This window comes from Neophocaena asiaeorientalis, unplaced genomic scaffold, assembly GCF_003031525.2.
Source record: "Neophocaena asiaeorientalis asiaeorientalis breed wild unplaced genomic scaffold, Neophocaena_asiaeorientalis_V1.1 scaffold606, whole genome shotgun sequence".
NCBI classification, from domain to species: Eukaryota; Metazoa; Chordata; class Mammalia; order Artiodactyla; family Phocoenidae; genus Neophocaena; species Neophocaena asiaeorientalis.
The window spans coordinates 8,052,376-8,078,847 of NW_020173687.1; the positions used below are offsets into that span (position 1 = coordinate 8,052,376).

At 42.5% G+C, this 26,472-nt stretch overlaps 1 protein-coding gene across 2 annotated transcripts in view; it reads left to right on the forward strand.

Moving 5' to 3' along the window:
* Positions 1-26,472, forward strand: part of BCAS1 (brain enriched myelin associated protein 1) — a 99,816-nt gene that overhangs the window by 69,314 nt on the left and 4,030 nt on the right. The window contains exons 7-11 of one of the 2 annotated variants that reach the window (XM_024750432.1): positions 4,341-4,382; positions 11,919-12,092; positions 20,098-20,163; positions 20,687-20,693; positions 26,040-26,293. In XM_024750432.1, the coding sequence (XP_024606200.1) occupies positions 4,341-4,382; positions 11,919-12,092; positions 20,098-20,163; positions 20,687-20,693; positions 26,040-26,293 (543 nt within the window). Of the gene's footprint in view, positions 1-4,340; positions 4,383-11,918; positions 12,093-20,097; positions 20,164-20,686; positions 20,694-26,032; positions 26,294-26,472 lie in introns of both variants that reach the window. The other variant, XM_024750431.1, reaches the window with a different exon arrangement.

The window sequence follows — 26,472 nt, forward strand, 5'->3', positions numbered from 1 at the left end:
TTACATATATGTACCACCTCTTCTTTATCCATTCATCTGTCAATAGACATTTAGGCTGTTTCCATGTCTTGGTTATTGTGAATGGTGCTGCTATGAACATAGCAGTGCATGTATCTTTTTGAATTATAGCTTTGTCCACATATATGCCCAGGAGTAGGATTGCTGGATCATATGGCAACTCTATTTTTAGTTCTGTGAGGAACCTCCGTACTGTTTTCCATAGTGGCTGCACCAATTTACATTCCCATCAACAATGTAGGAGGGTTCCCTAAGAAAAGTCTTAAATAGGTCAAGTAGGCCTAATTTATGCCACTTTTCCTCAGCATTCACAAAAATCGTTTCCATTAATTGAACACATCCTATGTGCGGGCACTGTGCTAAGTGCTTTACACATATGAGATTAACGTCAGCAGATTGACTGAAGCATGTCAATCCACATCCCTACTCATCCCATTCAAATAGTTCTAGGAATCTAAGGAATGTGATCACAAATCGGTCCAGGCCCCCATATGTCTCTACTGGGTGATCGCTCCCAAACCACACCACTGTCACCAGAGCCACCAAGGAGAAGGTCCACACCAACTTACCCGATGCCTCACTGATGTCCTCACGAGCCTGCCATAGTTCCCCTGCCACTTGCAAAGCAGTAGGAGAAAACTCTCTTTCTGTGTGGTGCTCAGCTCTGGGAGCAGTGGCTCGGGACACAGAGTGACACCATTTAACAAGACCCACCCTCGGCATCCACGCAGCCCTTTTCTCCCCAGTGGACGCCCAACTCGAGGGTAGCTGAGCTGGTCTGAGTTGGTCTACCAGCCACCAGCATCCTACCCAGAACTCCCCCTGCAGGTAGCTGGCTTGCCTGGAGTCCTACCCAGAACTCCCCCTGCAGGTAGCTGGCTTGCCTGGAGTCCTGACTTCCATCGGTGAATTCTCTTTCTGACGTCCTTTTCTTAAAGTCTTCATTTCTTCTCCTCCCATGCCTTCTGACTTCTAGAAAAGACTGTAGACAACTGACCCCTCATTGCAAACATGGCTTAAGTTGTCCCTCCCGCCATACACACACCTTCCAGAGTCTCTAATTCCCATGGAAAGGGAGGTCTTCACATACGTACCGGGAGGAGCTGTGTGGCCTGACCCCAGCCACCGGACGTAGGTGAGTCTCAGCTCTCCTCAGCCATGACTTTCCCTTCACAGGCTTTATTGTATCTATTCTTTGGAACAACTCTCTGATTGGTAACAGTCTAATAGCCCACTTTTGAGTAAGTGAACTGAGGCTCAGAGAGCTGTGGTTGACTAGCCCAAGGTTGAACAGCTAAAACACTGAATTTGAACCTGACTCCATAGCCCAAGATGCTCTAGACTTGGGTTCTGAGCAGGTTTTCCTTACATGTGCCAAACACTAAATGGAAACAAGAACCTGGTGTCTCATTATCCATTTTTGGGTCCTACTTTTAACTGGATTTCAGCCACCCCAACATGAAGGCTATGCCCTTAGGCCAGTGTGCAAATGTACAAAAATGTGCAAAATGATTTTGAGTGGTTCTTGAAGACAGCCCTAAACATTTAATCAGTCATGTAATGCAAAGTTATCTTCTCGCCATTCTACTCTGTTTTCTTTGCTGACCTTAATTATAAAATCTCTTCGTGATACTAATAGTCAATTTTTACTGTGCTAATAACACTTGCTGGTCTCTCTTTTTAACAAAAACTTAAAAATAATTAGAATTTAATGAGCATTTTTGTTTTATTCATTGCAGTAGTTTTGATACATACTTTTGGTTACAGGGAGGATGTTGATACTACATGCATGATAATGATAAGATGCTTTCTTTTAAAATATATTTGTTTAAGTAAAAAGATAGTCAGCTTAAAGAAAAATATCACGTAAATACAGATGGTACACGGGCAGGTCAAGAATCGTGAAAATGGTGTGCAAATTACTGACTTTTGAGAAATGTCCCACTGGGCTAATTCCCAAAATAAGGAGTGTTTTGCTGGGTAGTAGAACTTTGAAGTGGGAAATAATCATTTCTTTTGAAACAGACAGTGCTTATAATGCCAACTTTGAAACATCAGAAGGATCTGGATGTCTGAAGCCATAACAAAGATGATGGAAACATCACTGTTGAGAATAGCTCCTTGCACGCTGCACCATCGCCTACACCCAGTTCTCAGTTTCCTCTAGAAAACAGTGAGCAGTCAACAGCCAAGAACTTGCCAGACACAGGAAACCAAAGCACAAACTAGTCTCCTTACAACCAACTGGGACAGGAAAGAGGGCTTGAAAACCTAAAAGTGCCATTCTTACATAGTGGGCGGGTTTTCTCAGCCTGACATAGACAGTATATTGACTCTTGAAACTTTTGTGGGTCAGGTTTAAGGAGGCCTGGCTTTTAAAATATCATTTAACTCTTTGCCTTTTCATGGGATTAAATAGCATCCAGGTGGTCTCGGGGAGAAGGAGTGTAGTTCCAAGAAAGCTACACTGCTTGCAATTCCTTCTGAGTGTGCTATAATTTTCTGACAATCAGAAGCTTCCAGAAAACCCACAGTCCATTTTAGGGACATATTTTGTGAGCAGGTAAGCTTCAGTATGAGAAGATAAGGAAAAATAAATGAAGATCTCATCTAGCGAGAGAGCAAGTCTGGTAGAGGAGAAAGAAGCCCACACAGTCACACACACACACACACACACACACACACACACACACACACACACAAAATGATCCTTTTTTTAAAAAAATAAAATTATGTATTTTATTTATTTTATTTTTGGCTGCGTTGGGTCTTCGTTGCTGCGTGCAGGCTTTCTCTAGTTGGGCGAGCGGGGTCTACTCATCGCTGCCGTGCACGGGCGTCTCATTGTGGTGGCTTCTCTTGTTGCAGAGCGTGGGCTTCAGTAATTGTGGCACATGGGCTCAGTAGTTGTGGTGCACGGGCTTATTTGCTCCGTGGCATGTGGGATCTTCCTGGACCAGGGCTCAAACCCATGTCACCTGCATTGGCAGGCGGATTCTTTATCACTGCGCCACCAGGGAAGCCCCACACAAAGTGATTCTGATCCTTCAAGTTATCACGGCAGGGGGAAAACCTGGCTTTTGGAACCATTTTCACCACTTTTTTTTTTTTTTTTTTTTTTTTTTTTTTTATCTCAACCACTGCGCCACCAGGGAAGCCCCCCTCACCACTTTCTAGCTGTACCATCCTGAACAAGTGACTTCACCTTTCTGTACTTCCATCTCTTGTAGTGTAAGTGAAGGTCACCATGCTGACTGCTTGGGGCTACTTTAAGTGACATGGTGTATGCAGAGCACCACATGAAGAAGATATATTTGCAAATGTCAGTCCCTTCTTCCTCTCCCACTGCATGTTTTTAAAGCAAAAATAAAAGCAGGACTTGGAACAAAATCAACATAGATAAGAATTCTTACCCTGGAATCCAAAAGAAAGACAAGGATCTATGAGCACCCTGAAATTATTTGCAAAATATTTTGTTCATGTTTACTTTTCTGGGAAGAGAGACCAGCTCTGTCAAGTGAGTCTCAAAGTGGTCTGTAAACACCACCACCCACCCACCTAAAAATCCTTCAGAACAACTGCAAAAAGTATGCAAAGATGACCTCCCAAGTTGGAGCTTGGCAAACTGATATAATGATTGTGACATTGACCTTTGATAGAATTTGGATAACTCCTCTCCTATTTGGGGCAGGACTGTAGATGCCAGAATTACTGCAGGGATTAACAGGGTTTGAAGCTGGGTGTGTTGGACCCCAGCCCTCTGGCCCTTCACCGAAGTATTTTAACGAGATTGTACTTTGGCATGGTGACCTTGGCCTACGTTGAACGCTGATGTAAGATGGAGCTTCGGATGCTGGCCACTGCCCGACTGCCAGGGTAAGGCTGAGTACTGCTCGCTCTCTGAGGACCATGGGATGAATTTCTCTGGACATGTTACCAGAATTTTCCTGAGAAGCTCATGTATCTTGCCTAACAATGACTGTATCGTGTGACCAATCATAGATCCCTCTTTTCATCAGCTACCAGAAACTGTCAAGGCAAACGTGTTCCTTGCCCACAGCCAAGACTGTAGTTTGTGTTTTCTGTCGCATCCCTTCTCCTCACTCCATTTGTATTCTGCCTGCATCTGTATGTTTATTTTTCCTTTGTTACATTTTAAAATACATAACTTAATTTACACTGTTTACATTTGTGTAAAGCTCCTTGAGTTTCTTCTTGGAACAAGGTACGCATAAGCTATGTCCAAGAATGGCACCCGAAAGCTGTTAGCCCTGGTTTTGGTAACAGTCTGACTCTTACTTTTGTTTTTATCTTCCCTTTAGTCAGTTAAAGAGGATTCAGTTCCCACAGGTGCAGAGGAGAATGTAAGTTATGCATTAAATGACAGAATCATTCCATACTCATCTCCGGCATGATGGACCACTGTGGGTATCAGCTCTGGGGTCCTGGGTTCTTGCATGTTCCAAGTGTTATTCATCCGTTGTAGACTCTTTCTGCCTTTCACATAATTAGGGACCATGGGGGAACAACTTTGGATAAATATTTGTAAAGCCCATTGAACCAATGCAAATAAAATGCAAAATCAGAGCACACATTTTTAGCATTTGTTACCCTTAAGGGGCCGAAAGAGTCTACTAAACATAAGAACATCTTGCCGCTTCCTTAAGGGACAATGATGCTGCACCCTCTGCTTCATCTTACTTCGATCGCTCTTTCGCCTTTATTTCCATGGCAACCTAGATTCTCCACTAACAGTGGGTGGTACCCAGGACAGGTAGTTGCATCAGATATGATGGCAGATTGCTGCAATAGTTGCTGTGAGGCTCTTGGTCCCGGGCAGGAGAGCCAACTGTGTGGGTCTACACTTGACAGACATAGGTTGAGCCTCACTCTCTTTTTGGCCTTTAATTTCCGAGAATGATGGTCAAAACTTTCAAGACACTGCATTCATGTCTGAAGGAGATGGCTCCCTGTGAGACACCACAAAAATGTATCTTTCCAAAACATCTTCCAGGGAGATGAATAAATTGGCCTTATGAGTTTCAGACCCAAAACAGTAGCTTTCTGCTCTGAAAGAAGTACAGTCTTTGGAAAATGTTCTAAGTGGGCGAAGTTCACAGCCCCTTAAGATAGAAACGGTTTGTTATCATTTCACCAAAGCAAAATATGTTTGGCTCTTCTGAGGTGTCTCTTGTTTGCTTGCCATGGATGGGACTTGTGTTTTCACCTTTATTTAATTGCTGGAACTGAGCAGAAGTTGAAAATCCAATATGTTCCAGAAAGGATGTCTGTGATGTGGAATAAAAATTAGAATGGCTATGTTGTAATTCTTGTTGGGAGAAAACCCTTCGGAATCTGCTCTGTTGTTGTTGTTACTGTTGTTAATTCTCTTTCCTTCTCTCCATCTCTCCCTTCTTTCTCTGCCCCCCCCCACCTTCTTCTTCCTCTTCTTCCCCTTCCTCTCCCTCCACCCTTCCCCTCCCTCCCCCTCCCCCTCCTGTCTCCCCCTCCTTCTTCTTCTTCTTCCCCCACCCCTTTCTTTTTGGAGCCAAATTTAGCAGCTCACAAAGCTCAGGTCTCTGGTAATTCAAATTCTCATGAATTTGCTGGCTATTTTCTAGCAAGCCTAGGTCTCTGTTTCAGCAGTCTACAAGAGGGAACTCTTCCCATGAACTCTAAATTTAAAAGCTGCAGGTTAAATCCAGGGCAGCTGTTAGCTTCGAAGTTCCAGATTTTTTGAAGAGAAACTTCTTTTTGGATATTCGTGTGTAGTTGCCTATCCGAGGAACCTCGTGTCTCTTGCAGCTCGCATGTGAAAATGCAGAGTTGATCTCCAGCAGGCAAACAGAATGTGTTTTATTTTCAAATTTGAAACAGAAAAATAACATGAATTAGTTAAATGATTGATACTGAAAGATAACACAAAATCAGATAGAGATACAAATGAAAGCAAAATATTGGGATGGCCAAAAAGTACATTCAGGTTTTTCTGTAATATCTTATGGAAAAGCCCAAACGAACTTTTTGGCCAACCCAATATTTTTGTCAAGAAAATAAAGAAGCATTTAAAAATCGCTTTACATTGCTTAGTCCTACAAATGATGTTTCTATTTCTAAGCTTCCACATTTCATCTCCTAACTATTAGTTGGAAAGAGTGAGGCTAAAATGTTGTGATCTTGGCCCCATCATCCCCAGGCTGTGCTGCCTCTTGGACCTCAGTTTACTCATCTCTTAAATGGCCGTAATAATATTACCTACCCCTTAGGATTCTTGTGAGAATTAAATGAGTAATGCAGGTACTATGCGTATTTCAGTGCCTGAAACACAGGAAGAACTCAGTAATTCAGGGTTGGCAAACTACCGTTAATGGGCCAAATACAGCCCATCACCTGTGTTTGTATGGCCCATGAGCTAAGAATGGTTCTTACATTTTGAATGGTTGAAGACAAATCAAAAGAAGAATAATATTTTGTGATGCGTGAAAATTATACAAAATTCAAATTTCAGTGTTTATGAATAAAGTTTTATGAGAACACAGACACCCTCCTTCCTTTACACAGTCTATGGCTGCTTTCATGCTACAAGGGCAAAACTGAGTAATTGCTAGGCCCTTTGCAGGAAGAGTTTGCCTCCCCCTGCGGGAATGTCAATGCATAGGAGTCCTAACAACAGGAAGTGAGTGCTTCCCAGTAATCAGGGATTATATTTCCTCATGAAATTACACACCTCACAGCTGACTCAGTGTCCACGTGGAGTCAAGGTATGTGTAAAACAATTAGTTTAATTTAATTTCCTTTTCCCAAGTAAGAGAGATGGTGTTAATCCAAACAATGGATAATACTCTAAACCTTCAGAACAGGACAATTAGGTGTCATTAACCATATTACAAGAGTCCTGAAACAGTCTCAACTTCTTCTGGCTGAAATGCGATTGAGTTTAGTTTTTAAAGTTTCTCTACCGAGAATTTCCAAAACTGATCTATCACCCAATGCAAAGTAAAGAGCAGGCTGATGTCAACATTTTTCAAAATGTTTAATGAAAAGAAAAATAAGGTGCTTGAAGCCCCTGGAAGTTTTAACGCTTTTCCTAGAATGAGCCTTTGGTCCTAACAGGAAAAAAAATCTGTTCATCCTGACTACAGAAAATATTGAATTCTTTTGTTGTAACCTGAAAATGTTTTGACCACTGGTTAATTGAGGTAATGTTCTAACTAATGGTGGGGGGCTGGGGGCGGGGGTGGGAGCTTTCCTTCCCAGTGACCTATTAGATCAGGGAAACAGGTATTTCTCTTTCTTAGTGATGAACTTCTCAGTTGCAAGTGAAGGAAAAGCCATCTCTACCTGGATTAAAAAGAAAGTGGAACTTATCGGCTCTCGTGCTCTCCCTTGGCTCAGCCTCCTTGGCCTGGCTACGTCCTCTGCCTTCCAACATCACGTCAGCCAGTGCAGAGTAAAGGAGAAACTGGTCCAGCAGCAACCCTGCATGTCCTGGAATTTGTTCCTGTTCATTGACTTAAACAGGTTCCCATGCTCTGTTAGTCAGCATCTGCCAGGTTGTGTTGCAATAACAACCAAGCCCCGAATTCCAGTGGTTTTCAACAGCACAGATTCTTTTTTTTTTTTTCTCACTCATGCTGCATATCGGCTGTAAGTGGGCTTGTGGGTGATCCTTATGGCCTCTTCCTACTGAAATCTAGATGGAAAAAGCAGCCCCTTCAACAAGGAGGTGCAGCTGGAATGGCAGAGAGAAAATAGTGACATGGCTGAGCCATGGAATAGCTCTTAAAACTTTCACTCAGTCGAGGTTTATATCATGTCCACTCACATTCCATTCTCCAAAGCAAGTCACACAGCAGTGGGCATGCATGTGTAATTCTTTTATAGGAAGGCAGAATGAATAATTGGGAAAATTCTACTTTCTGCCACATATTCCCATCCCTGAACTCATATGACCAAGGAGCTAGACCATGTTAGTTGGCTTAGACCTGCTCAACCAGCTTCATCCATATTACATAGTATTAAAGTTAGGGAGGATTGTCCTCCCAAAGAAAACCTAGGGGGCTGAGAATGAGGAAGAATGTGAAAGAGTTACTGGGTATAAAAATAAAATCTCTACAGTGTCTTTGCAATTAAATAATCATGTTATAAATCAAATCAGAACAAATCCAAATAAGATTCTATGATTAAAAAATTTAATATCAATATTATTATGTCATGGGTGAAGTTTAAGTGGAGGAAATCCATTTTGCTATAAATCAGTTTCTGAAACTCACAGCTCTAGTAAAAACTGTGTAAACCAAATTTTAAGAGTAAATACGGTATATTACTAGGGGCAAAAAGTGAAACCTTTTGCTGAAATGTGTATTGTCCGTGTTAATTGTACTAGCCATCTATCTACATGCAACATACAATATCCCCTCCTGAAATCAAGCAAGGGAGATTTAATTCTAAAATATAGCACAAATCTGATTTTCACCTTGTCCACTGTACCCAGAGTTAAAATGTGCAGATGCAGTCTTATATTCTGAATAAGGAACAACTTTTTCCAAAGCTCTGGCCTGGAAAGGAATCAGAAAGCTATCCAAATAAAAATCAAATTCTTCTGTCTGTATATGCAAATCAGATCCTCACTTAGCTCGAATCCTTCTAGATTTCCACACTGGATGTCAGTGGATTTTTTTTTTTTTCTTGGCTGCTGAAAGCCGACTTCTTGGCCTGACTTCAAAGCTAATGAGAGTCCCTAGAAGTGCCTTTTTTTCTTCCTACTGAAATAGTTGTGTTTTGAAGAATGGACTCTGGGCTAGGATTTATAAGTTGACACCCCTTGACATTTGGAAAGGTCCAGTAAGAAAACCATTGGCGCTCAAGTAAAGTTGATGTGCAAAGTTATTCCCGTACAATCACTTTATCATATGAGTAAATGGCCCACCAGGCTCTCCACACAAAAAATGAACTTGCTGCTTCAATCGCAAATAAATCTGAACCCAGAGTCAGTGAGTCAGACTCTGTTCATTACCTACCTAAGGGCCATTTCCCATTCCTCCACCCTCTTTCTCTTGATCTTAGGTAAGGTTGGCAAGCCCAAAGTATTTCACTGTGATTTGTCTAAACCGACAATCCCATTTTCTTCATCAATAATTAGTCAAGGGGTAAGGGTGTGACCTACTTTTGGTCAATGAAATGTACCCTGAGTAGAGGATCAAAATACAGAAGTTCATTTGAAGCCACTCTTTTGCTGTGACTGTCCTTCCTTCTTAGGACATTGGATTGAGGATGTGATGCATGGAACTGTGGCAACCACTTTATATCCATGAGGCAGCAGATAAAAGGATGAAAATTCAGCATGACAAGGATGGCAGAGCCAAAGGATAGAAAGAGCCCAGGTTATAGAAGCACTGTGGAGCCACCAAACCAACCCCACAACTTCCTACTTTCAACCTTCTTCTTCCATATTGTTATTGGTTAAGTCACTATTAGATATTCAGTTACTGGTAAACAACTCCATCCTCATTGAAATGACTACTTGCCTGTGGTGTGACTTTGGCTAAGTCATTCACTCATTACGATTCTTGATCTATAGAATAGGGATAATGTTACCTACTATGAGCTGTCTTGAGTAACTCAGTAACTCTTTATTGAGGTAATATATTAAAAATGCCTTGTACAATGTCTGACATAGTAAGAGATAGTTATTGATATCTTCTCTAAATAGTGGACATGTGCATGGTGGGTGATTCCAGATAATTCATGCCCGTGGAGTAAATGGCTCTCAAATAGCCTAAGTAACAATGGCTCTCAAATAGCCTAAGTAACAACTGCTAGTGTTAATTAATTAATTAAGTGCTTATTATATGTCAGGCACGGTTCCAAGAACTTCACATGTGTTGCCTGATTTAATTCTCAAAACAACTTTCTGATGTGCATACTATCCCCTTTGAGAAATGAGAAATGAAAGCACAGACATGTGGAGTAGGAAACTTAGATTAGAGCCCCTGGAAGGGGTAGGGTCAAGATTTAGGCCCAGGCAGGCCGGTCACTCTGTCAGGCTGCCTACATTTCACATGTACCCCAGGGCTCTTGTGGCTGAAGCTTATTTTTCAGAAATGCAATTAAATTAAGTCAGGCCTGGATGCGGAAACCCAGGACCGCATTTGACCACTAATCCAGTCTCTTATTTGGCTCTAGTCTCTGCCTGGTTTCCTAAAGACAGGCCTGGGTTGAAGACAGACAGCCCAGCAGCAGAAGCCTCCTCCCAGCCGTGCTTTGTTTGACTGTCCAGTGGTTTTAGTGTTTTACTGTCTTTCAGTGGGACGACTTAACTTTCATTTGTCGTAGTTCCCACCACTCCTTTTTGTCTTAAACCTGGTCAGTCCATGCTGACTTCACCTGCCTTGCATTCTGGGGATTTTTGACTTTATAACTCCCCAACCTAGATCTTAGATTACAAAGGGAAAATGCTGTGAGTTGTGTCAATACCTTAAGAAATGGAAGGTGGGGAGACAATGCTATGATTTAATTGCCAGGTTTGGGGATGTTTCTATATGCTGATTTGTTGATGGGCACCTTCCTGCTTCAGCTGACAATATAAAGATGAAGGGTCCTTCTCAATTTGGATCATTTGGGTTATTTGCAAACCAATGGTATATTCCGCATGGAGGAACGGAAAATGATTTCTCCACAGTCATCCTGTGTTTTTAGAAATGACTAAGTTCCCCTCCCCTCCTCCCTAACAGCAAGAACAGGATTCGGAGGAAGCTGGGGGTCTGGCACCAGCCAAAACAAATGCAAAGATGCCTTTGGCTCTAGAGGACTTCTCTCTGCGGCAGAGATGACAAGTGTTTGTGTAAAGGGCCAGATAGTAAATGTTTTAGACTTTGCCGGCTACATGGAGTCTCCGTTGCCAATTCTTCATCTTTTTAAACAATTTTTCCAACCCTTTAAAAAATGTAGAATCTATTCTTAGCTCATGGGCCGTCCTCAAACGGGCTCTGGGATGAATTTGGTAGTAGTTTGCCAACCACTGCCTGAGGAAACGAAAAGGAAATTATAAAACTCTTTCCAGGCCAACTAACTCTTGTCGCATTGCAGGGACCAGTGCAAACACAAAAGCTGTCCCAGGTGTGACTGGGGCACAGCCCAAACGGAGTGAGGCAATGCAAACGAACAAAATCTGGAATCAGAGCGCAGGTGAACCATCTAAGGGCAGGGCTTCCATCTCAGCCCCCCACTGGTGGCCATCCCTTCAGACATTCAAGGGGCGCTGAGCTCACGAGGTACCCTGCCGGGGGCCACAGGAACTTAGCCGGGGTTCTCTTGCCAAGTTCATCCTGTTTCTGAAAGCAGGAACTTCAGTTAAGTAACAAGAACAAGTGACTGGTCTGGGGAGAAGTGGGAAAATGAGGTAACAAGGAAGTCAAGCCCATGAAACTGAGAAGCTTTCACACTATCCTTTCTTGCAAAGAGGACGGTTTCTCCACAGCTGCAGCGAGCTAGGATGTGCAGTGGAAAACATCCTGGCCACTGTCCTAAGATTGTACTCTTAAGGACATAATTACACAGGCCAGGTGTGATTTACCTTTATGGGAGACCAAACAGGTGGGTCTGATAGATTGATTGGAAGGGGTATTGAGCATGCTCTGAAGGGCAGTCCTTAAAAGGGACTCCCTATCCAAGCCTTGTAGCTTCACGGGGCAGGAATTTTGTCTCTTCCACTTCAGCATATTTGGAGAGCACATGATATGATGTAAGTATTACTTCTTCAAGATGTGCCTGTGTATAACCTAGACTCCAAACTGTAGCTACCATGTGGTTGAGGGGAGAACAGGGACCCCACTTTATAAAACATGTCTGGGGGATGGGGTTTTTTTTCCACTGTCTTATTACCTGGCAAAACAATCCAGGTGGTGTGTGAATCACAGGTAGAGGCTGTAAAGTCCGAAGAAGTAGAATCAGCCTTACAAACAGTGGATCTCAGCGAAGAAGGAGATCGCACACCTGAACCCACAGAAGAAACGCTCAAGAGAGCAGAACGCAAAACACCAAGACCCTCTCTGATGGCGCTTCTCAGGCAGATGGTAAGCCCTTGCTTCCAGTTCAGGGAAACTGAAATACATACATCAGCTTCTGAGACCAAAGAGCCCAGGTCAGGTGGTGAGACATGATTCTAGGTAGTATAGATGGAATATAAACCGAATAGGAGTTGAGAAAATTCCCTTTCGTCCTCCTGATTTAATCACAGAGAATGTCTCTCTTTATTGCTAATTTTCCTTAACCTTTAACCCCTGCTAACTGCCTTCTTAACAAAGGAAGAGCTGGCCTGGGCTCCTGAGCTGTGGCAGACAACAATACCAACCTGGAAGTTAATAGTGTTGCTTACTTTTAATTTTATTTATTTTTAAAAGTTTCGCTGTGTATTTGGCAAATGATCCCATTTTCCTCGTTATGGTAATAATATGCAGTTTCCTTTGAAAATACGTTTATTTACATAAAGAACATAGGCATTTTTAAAGGATTAAGTAATTAATAGTTCAAGTTATATTTTGATGTTGGAAAACTTCTGAAGGGGATGTACGAGTGACACAAATTTGGGCAAAGCTGTTTTATAGATAATTCCAGAAAGGGTATGATATGAAAGGAAATGACGATTTCCTAATAGTGAGGGTGTATAATTTAGGTGGTGAATTTGCCATGTTTTTAATTTCTATAGAATGGAAAGAATCTGGGCAGACATCTTTGGCCGTCTGTGAAGAGTCATGTGCATAAAATATCTAAACATCCAGGAACTTAAGTAATATAATGCAATCAAACCCCAATCGGTTGGAAGACAAAAAACAAAAAACCATGTAAAAGGTCATTGGTTTAATTCTCTTTTAATGAAAAACAAGAATTTCATTATAGTGTGCCTTTATTTTCAGGAGTATTTGGGAATTAATCCTTTGAGAAAGCAACTCTCTAATTTCACAAGCTCAATCTGTTAAGGAAGTCTTTCTAGTCCACAAAACAAAACAGAACAAAACCCTTGCCAGTGGGAGATGAGGAATATTAGAAATCACTCTTAGAAACTGTTGACAGGAATCATTTTCTTTTATTGCTGAATTCTCGTGGAGTAAGAAGTACTGGGCAGCCTGCATGGCTGGAACCCCATCTATATTCCTGGCCATTTATTCTGCAATTTGGCACTGAAAATGGGCATCAAGATTTGAGATTTTTAAATCAATTTTTACATGACATCAGGAAAGAAAAGAACATTTGGCCTCTTTCTGGCAACCCATCTACATTACAAATGGGATCCCCAAATAGCTCATCACAACATTGAGGGTGGTCCAGCTTTCTCTTTTCTGGATGGAGTTGAGAGATACAAAAAAAAAAAAAGCAAACAGAATGACTTTCTCTTCCAAATAATCAACATGAGACTTCTTCGTTTAAAAGGGAGGAAAATACAAGAGACTCCAAATAAAGCAGGAAAGACCTCTAAACCACCCAATGCATCCATTCAAAACAAGTCCTTAAATTCAAGTGAGGTTCCATACTTAAATTCATCCTCTGGCGTTATCCATTAGATGCTGTTTGGGGATATTTTCTAGCAGTAGAAACTGTGTAAGTCTGAACAAATTGGAAACAAGCGTTGTTTGGAATTGATTCTCCATAGGATAGGGATGGGGTAGAAAAGGACACATTTCCCCAAGTAATCCTCCGTCACTTCACAGTGCCAGGTCTTGTAATGTCCATTGTTCTTGTTTCCTGTTGCCCACTAAAAGGGTTATACCTGGGAGCTTGAATATCATTGCTTCCTTTTAATGTTTAAACCCCCAAGCTTCCATGATGGTTGAGATTTCCCCTCAAATTCCAGATTTCTTAACTATTCTGGTCTTGCATTCTGTTTTGTTTTCATTAGAACATTATATTCCCATTGCAGTTAATTCAGATACACAAAAGACAGGGGTTTTTTCAAGTTTACCACAATTCCCACCACTCCCTATTGCCCCACCCAGGCCACCTACCTCATTGACATTTCTGGTCTATCCCCTGGGTATTTGAGTTTGCAGCCCCAGATACAGAGCCATCTCACTCTTTCTGAGAACTTCATTGAATCACATTGTCTGGGTTTATCATGTTCTGATTAACCGTTGCGCTATGGATGGACATTTGGTTTCCAACTTTCTGCATTTCCTTTATTCACTTATTCAACAAATAATTATTAAGCTCCCACTATATTCTAGACGATACAGATACGTAAATAGACGTGGTCCCTGTCCTCATGGAGAACAAAGCCTAGTAAGGAAAACAGACTTATTTTGAAGTCTGTGCTGTACTCAGTGAGCATGCACCATGTATCTTCCACACGTGATCTCAGCTGCTTTACTAACCTGCATGAATATCGTTACACGTCTCCTTTTTGCCCAGGTGTTAATATCCCCATAATGTAGAATCCTGCAAGTCAGCTTCAGCAGTTTTTTTCAGGAAACACTTTTGGGTAATATTTCATAGCTTCCAAACTAAAGTCTTTCGATTTATGTAGGGAAAAAAACAAACAAACAAAAAACTGCTTTAAGGGCTTGAAGATAGAGGCAGCCTCTGGCCCATCGCTATGGGATTTTTATTTTCTATTTCTTTTAGTCTGTGCCTAAGCATTATAATTGAATAAGTGAATGTTTTAAACTGATTTTAAGTATTTTTAGCAAAATATAGTTTTTAAAAGTAATTGATTTAATAGAAGAGAAAACTCGATTGCAAACACATCACCCTTGTTTTGTAATCAGGGTTTCCATTCATCTGATCATTGATTTTCTACTTTCTAGCCTTCCCTTCCCTTAAATTTCTTTCAGATAGCGTATTTTACTATCCCATGGCAAAGTACTTCTTGGTTGAGTATTTTTTTTTTAAATAAATGCATTTCCCAGTTCATTTCTAAAGTGATCTTTTTCTTTCCAAAAATTAATCTTTCCTAAAAATAGAAAGAAGATCATTTGTCAAATAATTATATTTCAGAGAAAAGAAAATAGAGTCATGTAAGTCCTGACATTGCATTGGGCACATGTAGATATAGCACTTCACAAAAATCCTATGGGCTCCTACAGACTTTCGAAAAAATTTCAAGGAATAGCTAAGACATCTGTCACGCCCTAAATAGAAAAAGAGTCTTATGTGTATTAATTCAACGGTATGTCAAGAAATTGGCTATCTGAAGCACTAGTATGTCTTTACAAAGTGTGTGGGTGGAGAACCGTATTCATGTACCCACAAACCAGGTAGGCAGATGGCGGTGGATGGAAGAAAAGGTGGTGGATGGAAGTACAAAGATACAGATTTATACTTTGTCAATATTAATAACACCTTACACTTGAGAAGTGCTTTCTCCTGCAAACCACTGTCACATACGTTGTTTCATTTAATCCTCCTCCTGTCTCCTTCTCTAGACCATTAGTTTTGTAAGAAATTCTTTGTTGGAATAACCTTCTCACGCTTAGATAAGAAAGACTCTTGAACTTTAATACTGGGCAAATTAAAGGCCCAAGTGAGACAGCCATGAAATCAGAGGGATTTTGTTAATTACACTCAATCTAGTAAATGGAAGAAAACCTGCTGAAATTGACTGTCTTGTGGAAAAAGGAGAATAGTTTGTAAGGATAATTATAAAACAACAAACAGGAGTCTTTTAGCCAAAGTTTTTGATCTCAGCTTCTTCCCTGAGTGTTAAAATACCAATATTGAGTTGTTCTTTAAGGTAAGGTTTCTGAAAGTAGCATTTGTTTGGGGTAATTCCTGTCTCCATTGGCGACTTGCATTCCTTCCTACCCTAAAAGGGGACTCTGGAGTCATTTGGTGGGTCTCAGCTATTAATAGTAATAATAATAATAGCTACTGTTTTTTGCATGCAAATGATGTGGCCGGGCCCGGGCTAAGCACATGGCATGCATTAATTCATTTATTAATATAAAAACCCTGTGAAACAAACACTCTTACTGCCCCACCGCGCAGATGAGGGCACGAAGACTCAGTGTTTAAGTGACCTGCCCAAGGTCGCGGAGCCGGTCGACAGCAGAGCCAGAATTCAGAGTCAGGCTTTCGTTGCTTCGGAAGCTGAGCCTTGTTGCTGCTGCCTCCTGTGCTGCCTCTGGCAGCCATCTTCTTTGAAAGTAAATAGAACAACCATAGCTCCATTTTTGTGATTCTCCACCTGAAATTACAGCAAAGCACAGGAAAGCAGAACTCATACATGTCTTACCTAAAGCTTGGACGAAAGTTTTCTGAATATACTTGTCACTAAAGTGAGATTTACCTTGGCTGTGTCATTTTGTCTGAATTGTCCAATTCCGTTTCAGGTGAGCGTCTTGGTAAAACACAAAAGATTGGACTCATAACCTTTGTTTATCCTGGAACTTTCTAGCAGGTCCAGTTCTTTAGATTTGTTGTAATGAGGTTGATTTACTAAACAGTCGGGCTCCTCTACTCACACTAAATTAAAATATCCCAATTCTCCCTTTAAATCTCAACTTCAGTTGGGATAGATCTCTATCAAAATACATTTGTATTCCTTTCAAAGAGATTTGAACTGACCATCAAACACTTCCACTAGAATTTTAAGTACCTAAATGATATCTATCAGAGATGCTTCCAACATTCTTCAGAGTATCAAGCTATAGGAATGCATGACACAATGAAAGAAATTTAAAAGTGATTTCATTAATATGCAAGGTTTGGATTCACAACCAGATCCCATTTCAGCACCGCAGGCTGGATGCCCTGAGATGCTTCATCTTTGATTCTCGTGAATAAAAATAAACTCTTTGTAAAGAAACTTGCTCAGTATCACACTGGGAAATCTCCACAATTACTTAATAGTCTTCAAACTGTTCTTTAAAGTACTAAATAGTCTCTGAAAGCGTTTTTGTCTCTTTAAACAGCAACTCTGTTTTTTGTGACAGCTGGGAAAAATAAGCTTCTGAGGTTATGGTCCTTTGAATAGAAAAAGCCCAACAGGAACTATTTTAATTTGTCACTGAAAGAGGGCTCTGCAAAGAGGAAAGAGGAGGGGTAGAAAGAAAACAAAGGAGAGAGGGAGAGAGGGCAGGAGAAAGGAAAGAAGGGAAGGAAGGAGGGGGGAAGGAGGGGAGGAATTGTTAATAACTACAGGTATTGAAGAGACCTCAGATGGACTTAATAAGACCCTTAGTCTAAACTCAGCATACAGTCACCTTTGCATAAATACCGTTTTATATGCCTCAAAGTGAACAACAGAGGAAAATCATAGAAAAACTCGAGGTATTCTCCCTTTTTTTTTTTTTTTTAAAGACTTTGAACCTATTTGCAATGATTTCCCTGGCAGCATGAGGGTCTGTTTTCAGGATGGTAGTAGCCTAGATCCACTACTGTCAAGGGAGCCTTCTGATTCAATCCAAACTCTCCCTCAAGGGCTAGCTAGGAAAGGAAGGAAGAAGAAGATCAATTTTAACCTTAAACTGGCAGGTACCTAACACTAACCAAATTGAAACAATTAAGGGGAAGTTAAAAATCTCTCTCTTAGCGGGTGTAACATGACTCCTAATTATCCATTCAGGTTTTGCTTTAAAAAACCATGTTGGTTGGTTGGTTTTTGCCTTTCAGCATTCCCTAAAGGCCGCCAGGACCCTGTATTCTACAGGACCCTAGGGAGTATGTTTGAGTGGGCAGGGCAGTTACAACACAGCCTGAATTCTGGAAGCCCCGTGAAATCCCAAAGTGGTAAAACTCTTGGGTGAGAGCTGAAAGAGCTAGTTGCAGGGAGAGAAATAATAACTGAGAGCCCTTTCTTTATCTGAATGTTCTCAAGAAATTGGTCCTTGTAGAACAATGCAGAAGACCTAGAGGAAGAAAAATACCACCTTCCATCTGAATGGGTCTGAATTGTACAAAGAGAACAGATCCTTATTTGCCTTTGGGTTGAGCAGCTTGGAGAAACCCATGACAATGATATCTCTAAGAAAAGTGCATGGAACTTCCAGACACCGGGAGTTCAGGCTGAAGAAAGAGTTCAGGAATGGCTTCTCCATTCCTAATCAATGAAGAAGTAGATATCAAGCTCCTAGTAGCCTAGCTCTGGAAAGGTTGCTTTGGGGGTAGGAAGGATATTGGAATTCTCATACTGTGTTCAATCACAGACAGTCCTAGTCAAGTCTTCTGAATCAGAGAACAGCACCAAGCAGTAAAGATAAGCATATTTGTGCCCTGATGATAGGCATGTCCCATAAATATCCCTATTTGAGATTTTCAACCTCCACCTTATCCAAGCCCTTATCATTTTTCCTAATTAGGTAGCTTCATAGTAGATGCTCAATAAGTGTTTGTTCGTTGAATGGTACCTCCTACCTTCTACGGGCAGTGTGGGGAGGAGGTTAAGAACGTAGAAGATGGGGCTTCCCTGGTGGTGCAGTGGTTAAGAATCCACCTGCCAATGCAGGAGACACGGGTTCAAGCCCTGGTCCGGGAAGATCCCACATGTCGCGGAGCAACTAAGCCTGGTGTGCCACAACTACTGAGCCTGCGCTCTAGAGCCCACGAGCCACAGCTACTGAAGCCCACGTGCCTAGAGCCCGTGCTCCACAACAAGAGAAGCCACCGCAATGGGAAGCCTGCGCACCACAATGAAGTCGCAACCAGAGAAAAGCCCGCGTGCAGCAACGAAGACCCCAAAGCAGCCAAAAATAAAAAAATAAATAAGAATATAGAAGATGGACTCATTGCCATAGTGCCAAATCATGGCTCCCAACCTGCTACTTCCATGACCCATGTTAGTTTCTCGAAGCTTCCATTTTCTTGCTGGTAAAACAAGAGCAATAAAATTGTTCCTCTAAAGACTGTGGAGTGATAATAAATGAACTAACGCACGTTATTATCTCCTTTAGTACAGTTGCGGGCACTTAGCACTCCACTAAAAGCCTTCATAAATAATCATTTTTATTATCTCTGCTAATATGAGTACCCTATCTCAGATTATAGAGGCGCATAATATTAACCAGTAAAAAAAGTACCGAACGCTTTAATGTTTGTAACTGTTCTCCGTGCAGGTGTTATATAGGTTCTTGCTGTCCGCAAGCAGAACAGCCAAGAGAATAACAGTGGAATCTAAAGTCTTCCTCTTTGTGCCACAGAGCTTAACCTCCACTTCTACAATCCCTCCCTCTAGCCAGGAGGAGGAGACCATAAGCATTGAAAAAATATGTGGGGTTAGACCGGAGTCCAAATTGTTAATAACTGAACAATTCATTGCCAGATTTCTTAGGTCTTCTATCAAGCATCAAGCATAGAACATTACTAAATCCACAGCTAAAACTACAGACTCCAGTATTGGTCCGTATTTGTCTATGGCCAGTTAGTTTAAAGCAGTGATGCCTCAGAATCACCTGGAGGGCTTATTAAAACACAGATTGCTGGGTCTCAACCCCGAGAATTACTGACTCAGTAGATCTGGTGTAGTTCTCAGGGTTTGTATTTCTATCAAATTCCCAGGTGATGCTGAAGCTGCTGGTCCCGGTATCACACTTGTAGAACCTTTAGCTTAGATTTTTGATTTAAGGACCCAAATCTGTGACATCAGCCCCATTCAGCCCTGTCCCTGATGCCGCCGGCCACAGGGGGCACTAAAGATTGGAAAATAGGATGTTCGACAGTCCATCACTCCGCCAGGGGCAAAAAATACTACAGCAAAACACCCACCACTTAAATGTTACCAATAGATAGCTACCAATGGTTTAATTGTTTATTTACTTATTCATTCATTCTACATGTTCAACCACCTTCTGGTTCCGACATCAGTATTTTCATCATCATTTATTTATCCCAGAATCACCTAATCCCAGGGTTTAGGACTTTTATTGTAGTTATTTTTGGAGACCAACACTTGAATTTAATCAGACTCTGGTTATAGACCACATGGAAATCATGTGACTCATGAGGAATGTGTTTCTAGTTGGTCTTCCATTTGTCCTGACCTTGAATCTCAACAATGAATGACTGAGGTTATCCATTTCACAACCTCCCTTGCATTCTCCATGTTGCTGTGCTTGTGGTAGCTGAAAGGCCATTGTCTGTTTGTTATTTTAGTCAGTGAAAGGGGATGGAGGGATCACCCACTCAGAAGAAATAAATGGGAAAGACTCCAGCTACCAAGTAAGTGATCTGTAAACTCGGTTCAATGGTGGGTTTTGCTGGCATGTTCTTGGTTCTCTGCAGCCTCATTTCTGATGCAATTCTCAACCACAGCCAACTCATTTGATGTCTCTAGGTTGGGTGCCTACTGTATACCAGGCAGCATTTTGGGCTTTGCAGATGCAAGCACGAACTAGCTAGAGTTCCTCAGCTATTTATTACTGCAAAGCACCTTTGTGAGCCCTTCCCTCTCTCCACATGGACAATTCTTTCCCATTCTTCACATCTTGGCCTAAATGTCACCTCCTCAAAAAGCTGTTCCCTTTCCACCCATCATCCCTGCATCTTGTCCTTTTACTTCATGGCACTTATCACACATTGAAATAAGTCATTTGTCCATTAGTTATCTGTCTCCCCTACCCCTTCCCGTCCCTGTCTGGAGTATTTGTAGAGCAAGGAAGGGGCCTCTTCTATTTTTTTTTTTATCACACTGCGTGGTGCCTGGTACATAGTAGGAGCTTTTTCTGGAATAGATGTGTGAAAGACATGGGGTCAGGTGGTTCATTTCTATCATTTTCTCTATCCTAAAGAGACAGCTATGACATTTTTATAAATATATGTATTTTTTTTCCCCAGTGGGATCATCTCATGCTCAACACCCTATTTTATAACCTGCACTCTCTTTTAACTTAGAAATATACCTCCACAAAAATGTCATCAAATATTCTTGTTCTAATTTTGGTAATACAGAGATGTGGTTAAGAGCATGGGTTGCAGACTCAAACTGCCCGGGTTTGAATCCTGGCTCAGCTATTTTTTAGCTGTGTGACCAAAGGCAAATTACCAATCTCTCCATGCCTCAGTTTCTCATGTGTATAATGGAGCTAGGAAAAGTGCTGCCTTACAGGGCTGTCATAGTTAGGTGAATCCATACATGTAAAGCACTTAGAACATTCCTGGTTTAGAGGACTCAACAAACGTTAGTTGCTGTGTTTATCGGCATGAGCTGCCATAACGAAATACCACAGAGAGGAGAGAGAATGAGTATTTTGGCGTCTCTTCTTACAAAGACACTAATCCTATTGGATCAAGGCCCCATCTTTATGACCTCAATTAACCTTAATTACTTCCTTACTCCAAATGCTTTCACATTGGCTTTATATGGCTTCACCATATAAAGCCATAGCTGTTGCTGTTGTTTTATTACTAACTATTGTGCTTCTGATGAGAAATTATCACCCTGTAATGTTGTTTATATCACACACACACACACAAATTCCAGCAATTACTAAATTATGATATTTCTACTTCCATAATAATTAGTTTATCCTGTATATTTCGACATAGAATATATTGCTTTTTAGTGCATTCAAATTATTTTCATTTTTCTTTTTTAACTTATTACTATACCTGCCCCCCCCAAACCCATACTCTAGACCACTTTGGAACCAAAAATCCCAAAGGTTACTACCTTGGAAACATGATAAACTTACGTCATTCACCATGAAACACTGAAATATGTTTGTACATTTTGTCTGGAATCTCACAGTGAAACAGTTATGCCAGTCATTTTGGTGATTCTAAAATCTGAAAACAGTGGAAATTTGAATGAGCTGGAAACGTCATTCTATTTACACTCATCTAGAAATGTTTTGAGCATTCTATTTTCCAGGGCTTTGGATCCAGACGTGAGAAGATTAGTGTGTACTATTGGGAGATGACAAATGCTTCGTTTAACTTTGGGGGGTGGGAATAGACATTCTCTGCTCCTGTTAGATTTGCCCTCTGAGTTATAAAAGCCTTAGTTGATGTTTCCGTGAAAAAAAGCCCAAGAAATTCCCAGCCTGGGTTGGCTTCCAGTGTCTGAATCAAGTGGGATGCTCCAGTAACCTTGTCCTCCAGCTTCCTGCCAGCATCCCTGGGTTCTAGGAGAGGAGACACTCGGATTATTCAGTTGGGAATAATTTTCGTTATAAATTTTGAGACAGCATCAAGCCCCAAGCAAAGGTTCTAAATCTTCTGCATTTCATGACAAAGCAGTCATGCACAGTTCCGATTCTTAGCTCACTCTGAAGGTAAGGAACCGGCCATGTATTGTTTCCAGAAGTTCGTTTCTAAGCCATTTAAAAAAAAAAATTAGGCCTAATAGGGATGGAGTATTAACCATGTGGTAAATGGATATGACCCATTGAAAGCTCCCCTCTTGAAAAAAAATCAGTGTCCCATGAGAGCTGTTGGTTTGTAGGGACTTCCCACTTCACACCCGAGTGATGTGCTGAGGGAAGTATTTTGGGAACACTTGGAAGGCGAGTTGCTGGCCATTCATCCAGCCCATTTTGATGGCGACTTACCATGTGTCAGGTGAGGTGCTGGGGATAAAGCAATGGAAGAGACACACAGGAGTTTCGTGCTCCGGAGGGAATCAGAACATTTCCAGGTGAGCAAAGAAATCCCCGTGATGACTGCAAACATAAAGAAAATTCAGGGGCTTCCCTGGTGGCGCAGGGGTTAGGAATCCTCCTGCCAACGCAGGAGACACAGGTTCCAGCCCTGGTCCGGGAAGACCCCACGTGTTGTGGCACAACGAAGCCCCTGCGCTATAACTACTGAGCCGGTGCTCTAGAGCTCGTGAGCCACAACTACTGAGCCCGCGTGCCACAACTACTGAAGCCCATGCTCTGCAACAAGAGAAGCCACAGCAATGAGAAGCCCACGCACCACAAGGAAGAGTAGCCTCCCCCTCGCCACAACTGGAGAAAGCCCGCGTGCAGCAACGAAGACCCAATGCAGCCGAAAAAATAAATAAATATTTTTTAAAAAATACAATAGGGAAAGGTAGTTAAAAAAAAAAAAGAAAATTCAGCAGTGTTCCACAAGAAGGGGGGTCAGGCATCTTTAGACCCTCTAATCAGGGACTGTGTCTCCAAGGAGGTGATGACATTTGAGCTGAGACCTTCTGGGAAAGAAGCAGTCATCTGAAGCCCTGGAGACAGACCGAGCAGAAGCACAGCCAGTAGGAAGCTCTGAATTGAGAATAAGTTTGTTCAAGAAAAAAAAGCACCGTGTGGCTGGAGCAGAATGAGTCGGGGGACAGGGGGTGGGGTGGGATAGAAGATGAGGCTGGAGAGACACGGGGACTCGATTCAGCAGGTGTCTGTGTTTCTTGAGCACCTTGTCTACACCTGCAGCTTGGATGCTCAGCCACTCAGAGTCGCTGCTGGTAGTGTTAAGCCAGGACCACCAACTCATCCCAGTTGGCCCTGGACGTTCCTGGTTCTAAAAAGGCAGGTTCCATATCCTAGAACCCCCTCACTCTCAGACCAAGAAGGTTGGTCCCTTTATGCTTGGCATCCAGACACTGTGTGCAGTGGGCTTTCCATTACTAGCTAATTTAATCCTCACAGCACCATGAAGTATGATTTGTTTGTTTGTTACTCCCATACGGAAGAGGAAGCTGAGAGATCACACCATTTATTCCAGGTCATACAGCAAGGATGTGATGAAACCAGAGCCACACCGTGTTTTTGTTTTTAATTTTATTATTTATTTATTTTGGCTGCGTTGGGTCTTCGTTGCTGCACGCGGGCTTCCTCTAGTTGCGGCGAGCGGGGGCTACTCTTTCTTGTGGTGCGCGGGCTTCTCACCACGGTGGTTTCTCTTGTTGTGGAGCACGGGCTCTAGGCGCATGGGCTTCAGTAGTTGTGGCACATGGGCTTCAGTAGTTGTGGCTCACGGGCTCCAGAGCGCAGGCTCAGTAGTTATGGCGCACGGGCTTAGTTGTTCCGCGGCATGTGAGATCTTCCCGGACCAGGGCTTGAACCTGTGTCCCCTGCATTGGCAGGCGGATTCTCAACCACTGCGCCACCAGGGAAGTCCCCACACCATGTTCTTATGACTCCAGACACTGAGCTTTTAGCTACTCACTGTATCTTAAAATCTTCTATGCAACAAAAACAGTTAACAGGGTGTTTGAGCAGGGTCACTGGTTTCTGGCCTTTGTGCAGAGCAGCACGGTGGGAGTTTCTGTCTCTTTCTAAGGCGAGTATGTGCTCTAGCCCTCTGTTATACTCAACATCTGTATCTTAGCATTTGCTACAACTTTGGCAACTGGGATCCAACAGAAATATTCAGGATATGTGCTTGTAAAACATCTTCTTGGGCTGCACTGGATGTCTGAGGCTTTGTTCTCCAAGGAGTTCTGCCCTCCAGGAGGGCGCTGTAGCTTGGGGAGGCCTTCGGGACAGGGGAATTTTCTCTGTCTTCCTGCTCATTTCTAAGGGGTGTGTTTGATTCACTGATGTGAAATGACAGTTCTATGCCCTCTGAATCAAAACTGTCACTTTGTCCTAGAACTTTGTGACTTGGGGACAACACATACATTTTATGAATCATAAATTGTAAATACGTATCCAGTGGGCCAAATGTAGCCCACAGGGATAACTGTGTTGTGGTTGTTTGCTGTGAACAGGGCTTTAAAACTTTCGATGTCACTGTTTTTAAACTGACATATTTTGCATTTGAAATAATTCGATTTCAAGTTTCCATCTGAAAACGTAGAAGATATGACAGCACTGGGGCTGTAATCCCACATTGTATCTTTGGTGGGTCTGAGCAGTTGTGGCCCCTTTAGACAAGGCATGTGGCATTCAATTCACCACAGTGCCCCCTACTGCCAATTGTCCCCCCAGCATCAGAGCCAGCAGAGCTTGAACTGTTTTTCGTACACTAGAGAAATATTTCTTTGGCTTTATGCTGCTTTCACAACTGGGGAAATAAGTTCACCATATGATTATTCTTACCCCTAGCCTCTTTCATGCTTTCGTTTTATCTGTCTGACCCCCAGAGTCATTTCAGTTCAAGCAAATTATGGGAAAAAGTCTTTTACTTCCTAACAGATTTTTGGTTGTCTGTAATTTACCTAGAATTTTGGATTTTACAGCCTTATTCCTCCAAATTGTAGGAACCAAATAGGAATGCAAACATTTCACTCTACCATGAAAAGATGTATGTTCACAACTAAAACCATTATCTTCTTTTACCACTGTTTTATGAAATGACAGTTTCACGCCAGAAATTAAGATAGACATAATCATGAAGAAAAGACCAGGCATCCCAAGAAGAGTGACGTGTTGTTGCAAGTGGGAGAAATCCCCTCAAAGCTGGCCCATACAAAAAGGGGCTTCAGGAACGGCTAGATCCAGGGGCATGCGTAATGCCATCCATACGAGGGCTCTTTTTCCCTTTCTCTCTCTTCATCTCTTAGCTCTGCTTTCCTCTGTTCCTCATGGTTCATTTTTCAAGAAAAAAGAAATTCCACTTCCAGGATTTTTTTTTTGGAAATGGTGGTGGTTCTGGAAGCTCCAGGCTTTCATCTTCCCAGCTTCAAGTTCATGGAAAGGGAACTGACCTCTCTCTCGGTTGCTTTAGCAGAGCCCTGAGATTAGCACAGGTTTAGCTGCCTTTGGCCAGCTGGAACCAATCCCAGCAGCCCGATCACATGCAGCGCTCTGACCGGCCAGGCCTGAGTCGTGTGCCCTTTGTCCAGGGACGAAATGAGTGTGTCGAAACCACAGGGAATAAACCAGAGAGAAGGGTGGTTCTCCAGGGAAAACCCAGGTTCTAGTTCCCGAAGAAGGAGTAAAGAATGCTTGCTGGGGAAGTTTTCATTAATGAATGAATCACCAGATTGGTAAATAAATGTCCCCGCTGGGACCTCATACCATAAAAAGTATTTACACATTTTTCTTACTTCTTTCCATCTCACCCAGGAATCCTGAACACGTAGGCACCATCCAGCCTTTGAACATCTCTGTTTTAACATGTTTACTCACCTGCTACTGGGCGTTGTCTTGCAGCCACTAAAAATGCATTTTGTTTGAACTTGCTCTAGGCCCCAGAGTCCACTGAGAAGGCGGTGGTGCCGCCGGAGTCGGAACCGGCAGCCGCCGGCCAGAAGGGCAAAGAGGGCGCCTCCAAGGACAAGAAGGCGTCCGCCGAGACCGAGAAGCAGAAGAGCAGCAAGCAGGAAGCCAACGAGCCGGCCCCGCGTGTGGAGGCCCCGGGGGAGGCGAACTCGCTGCGGGATGGGGACAAGTCCCAGAAGAGGCTCGAGAAGCGGCGACCGCCCCTCGGGGGCTTCTTCAAGGGCCTGGTGGGTGGACGGTGCGCCTCTTCTTTCTGGGCTTTTCCAAAGGGGACCGGCTGGCCAGGGGGTGGCTGGGCCTTGGCCAAACACCGAGGACCTGCTGTGTGCCAGGTGCAGAGAGCAAGGTGGGCGCAGGCATTGCTTTTCCGCGGCCACAGGCAGGTGTGACGCTGATGGCGGGGGTG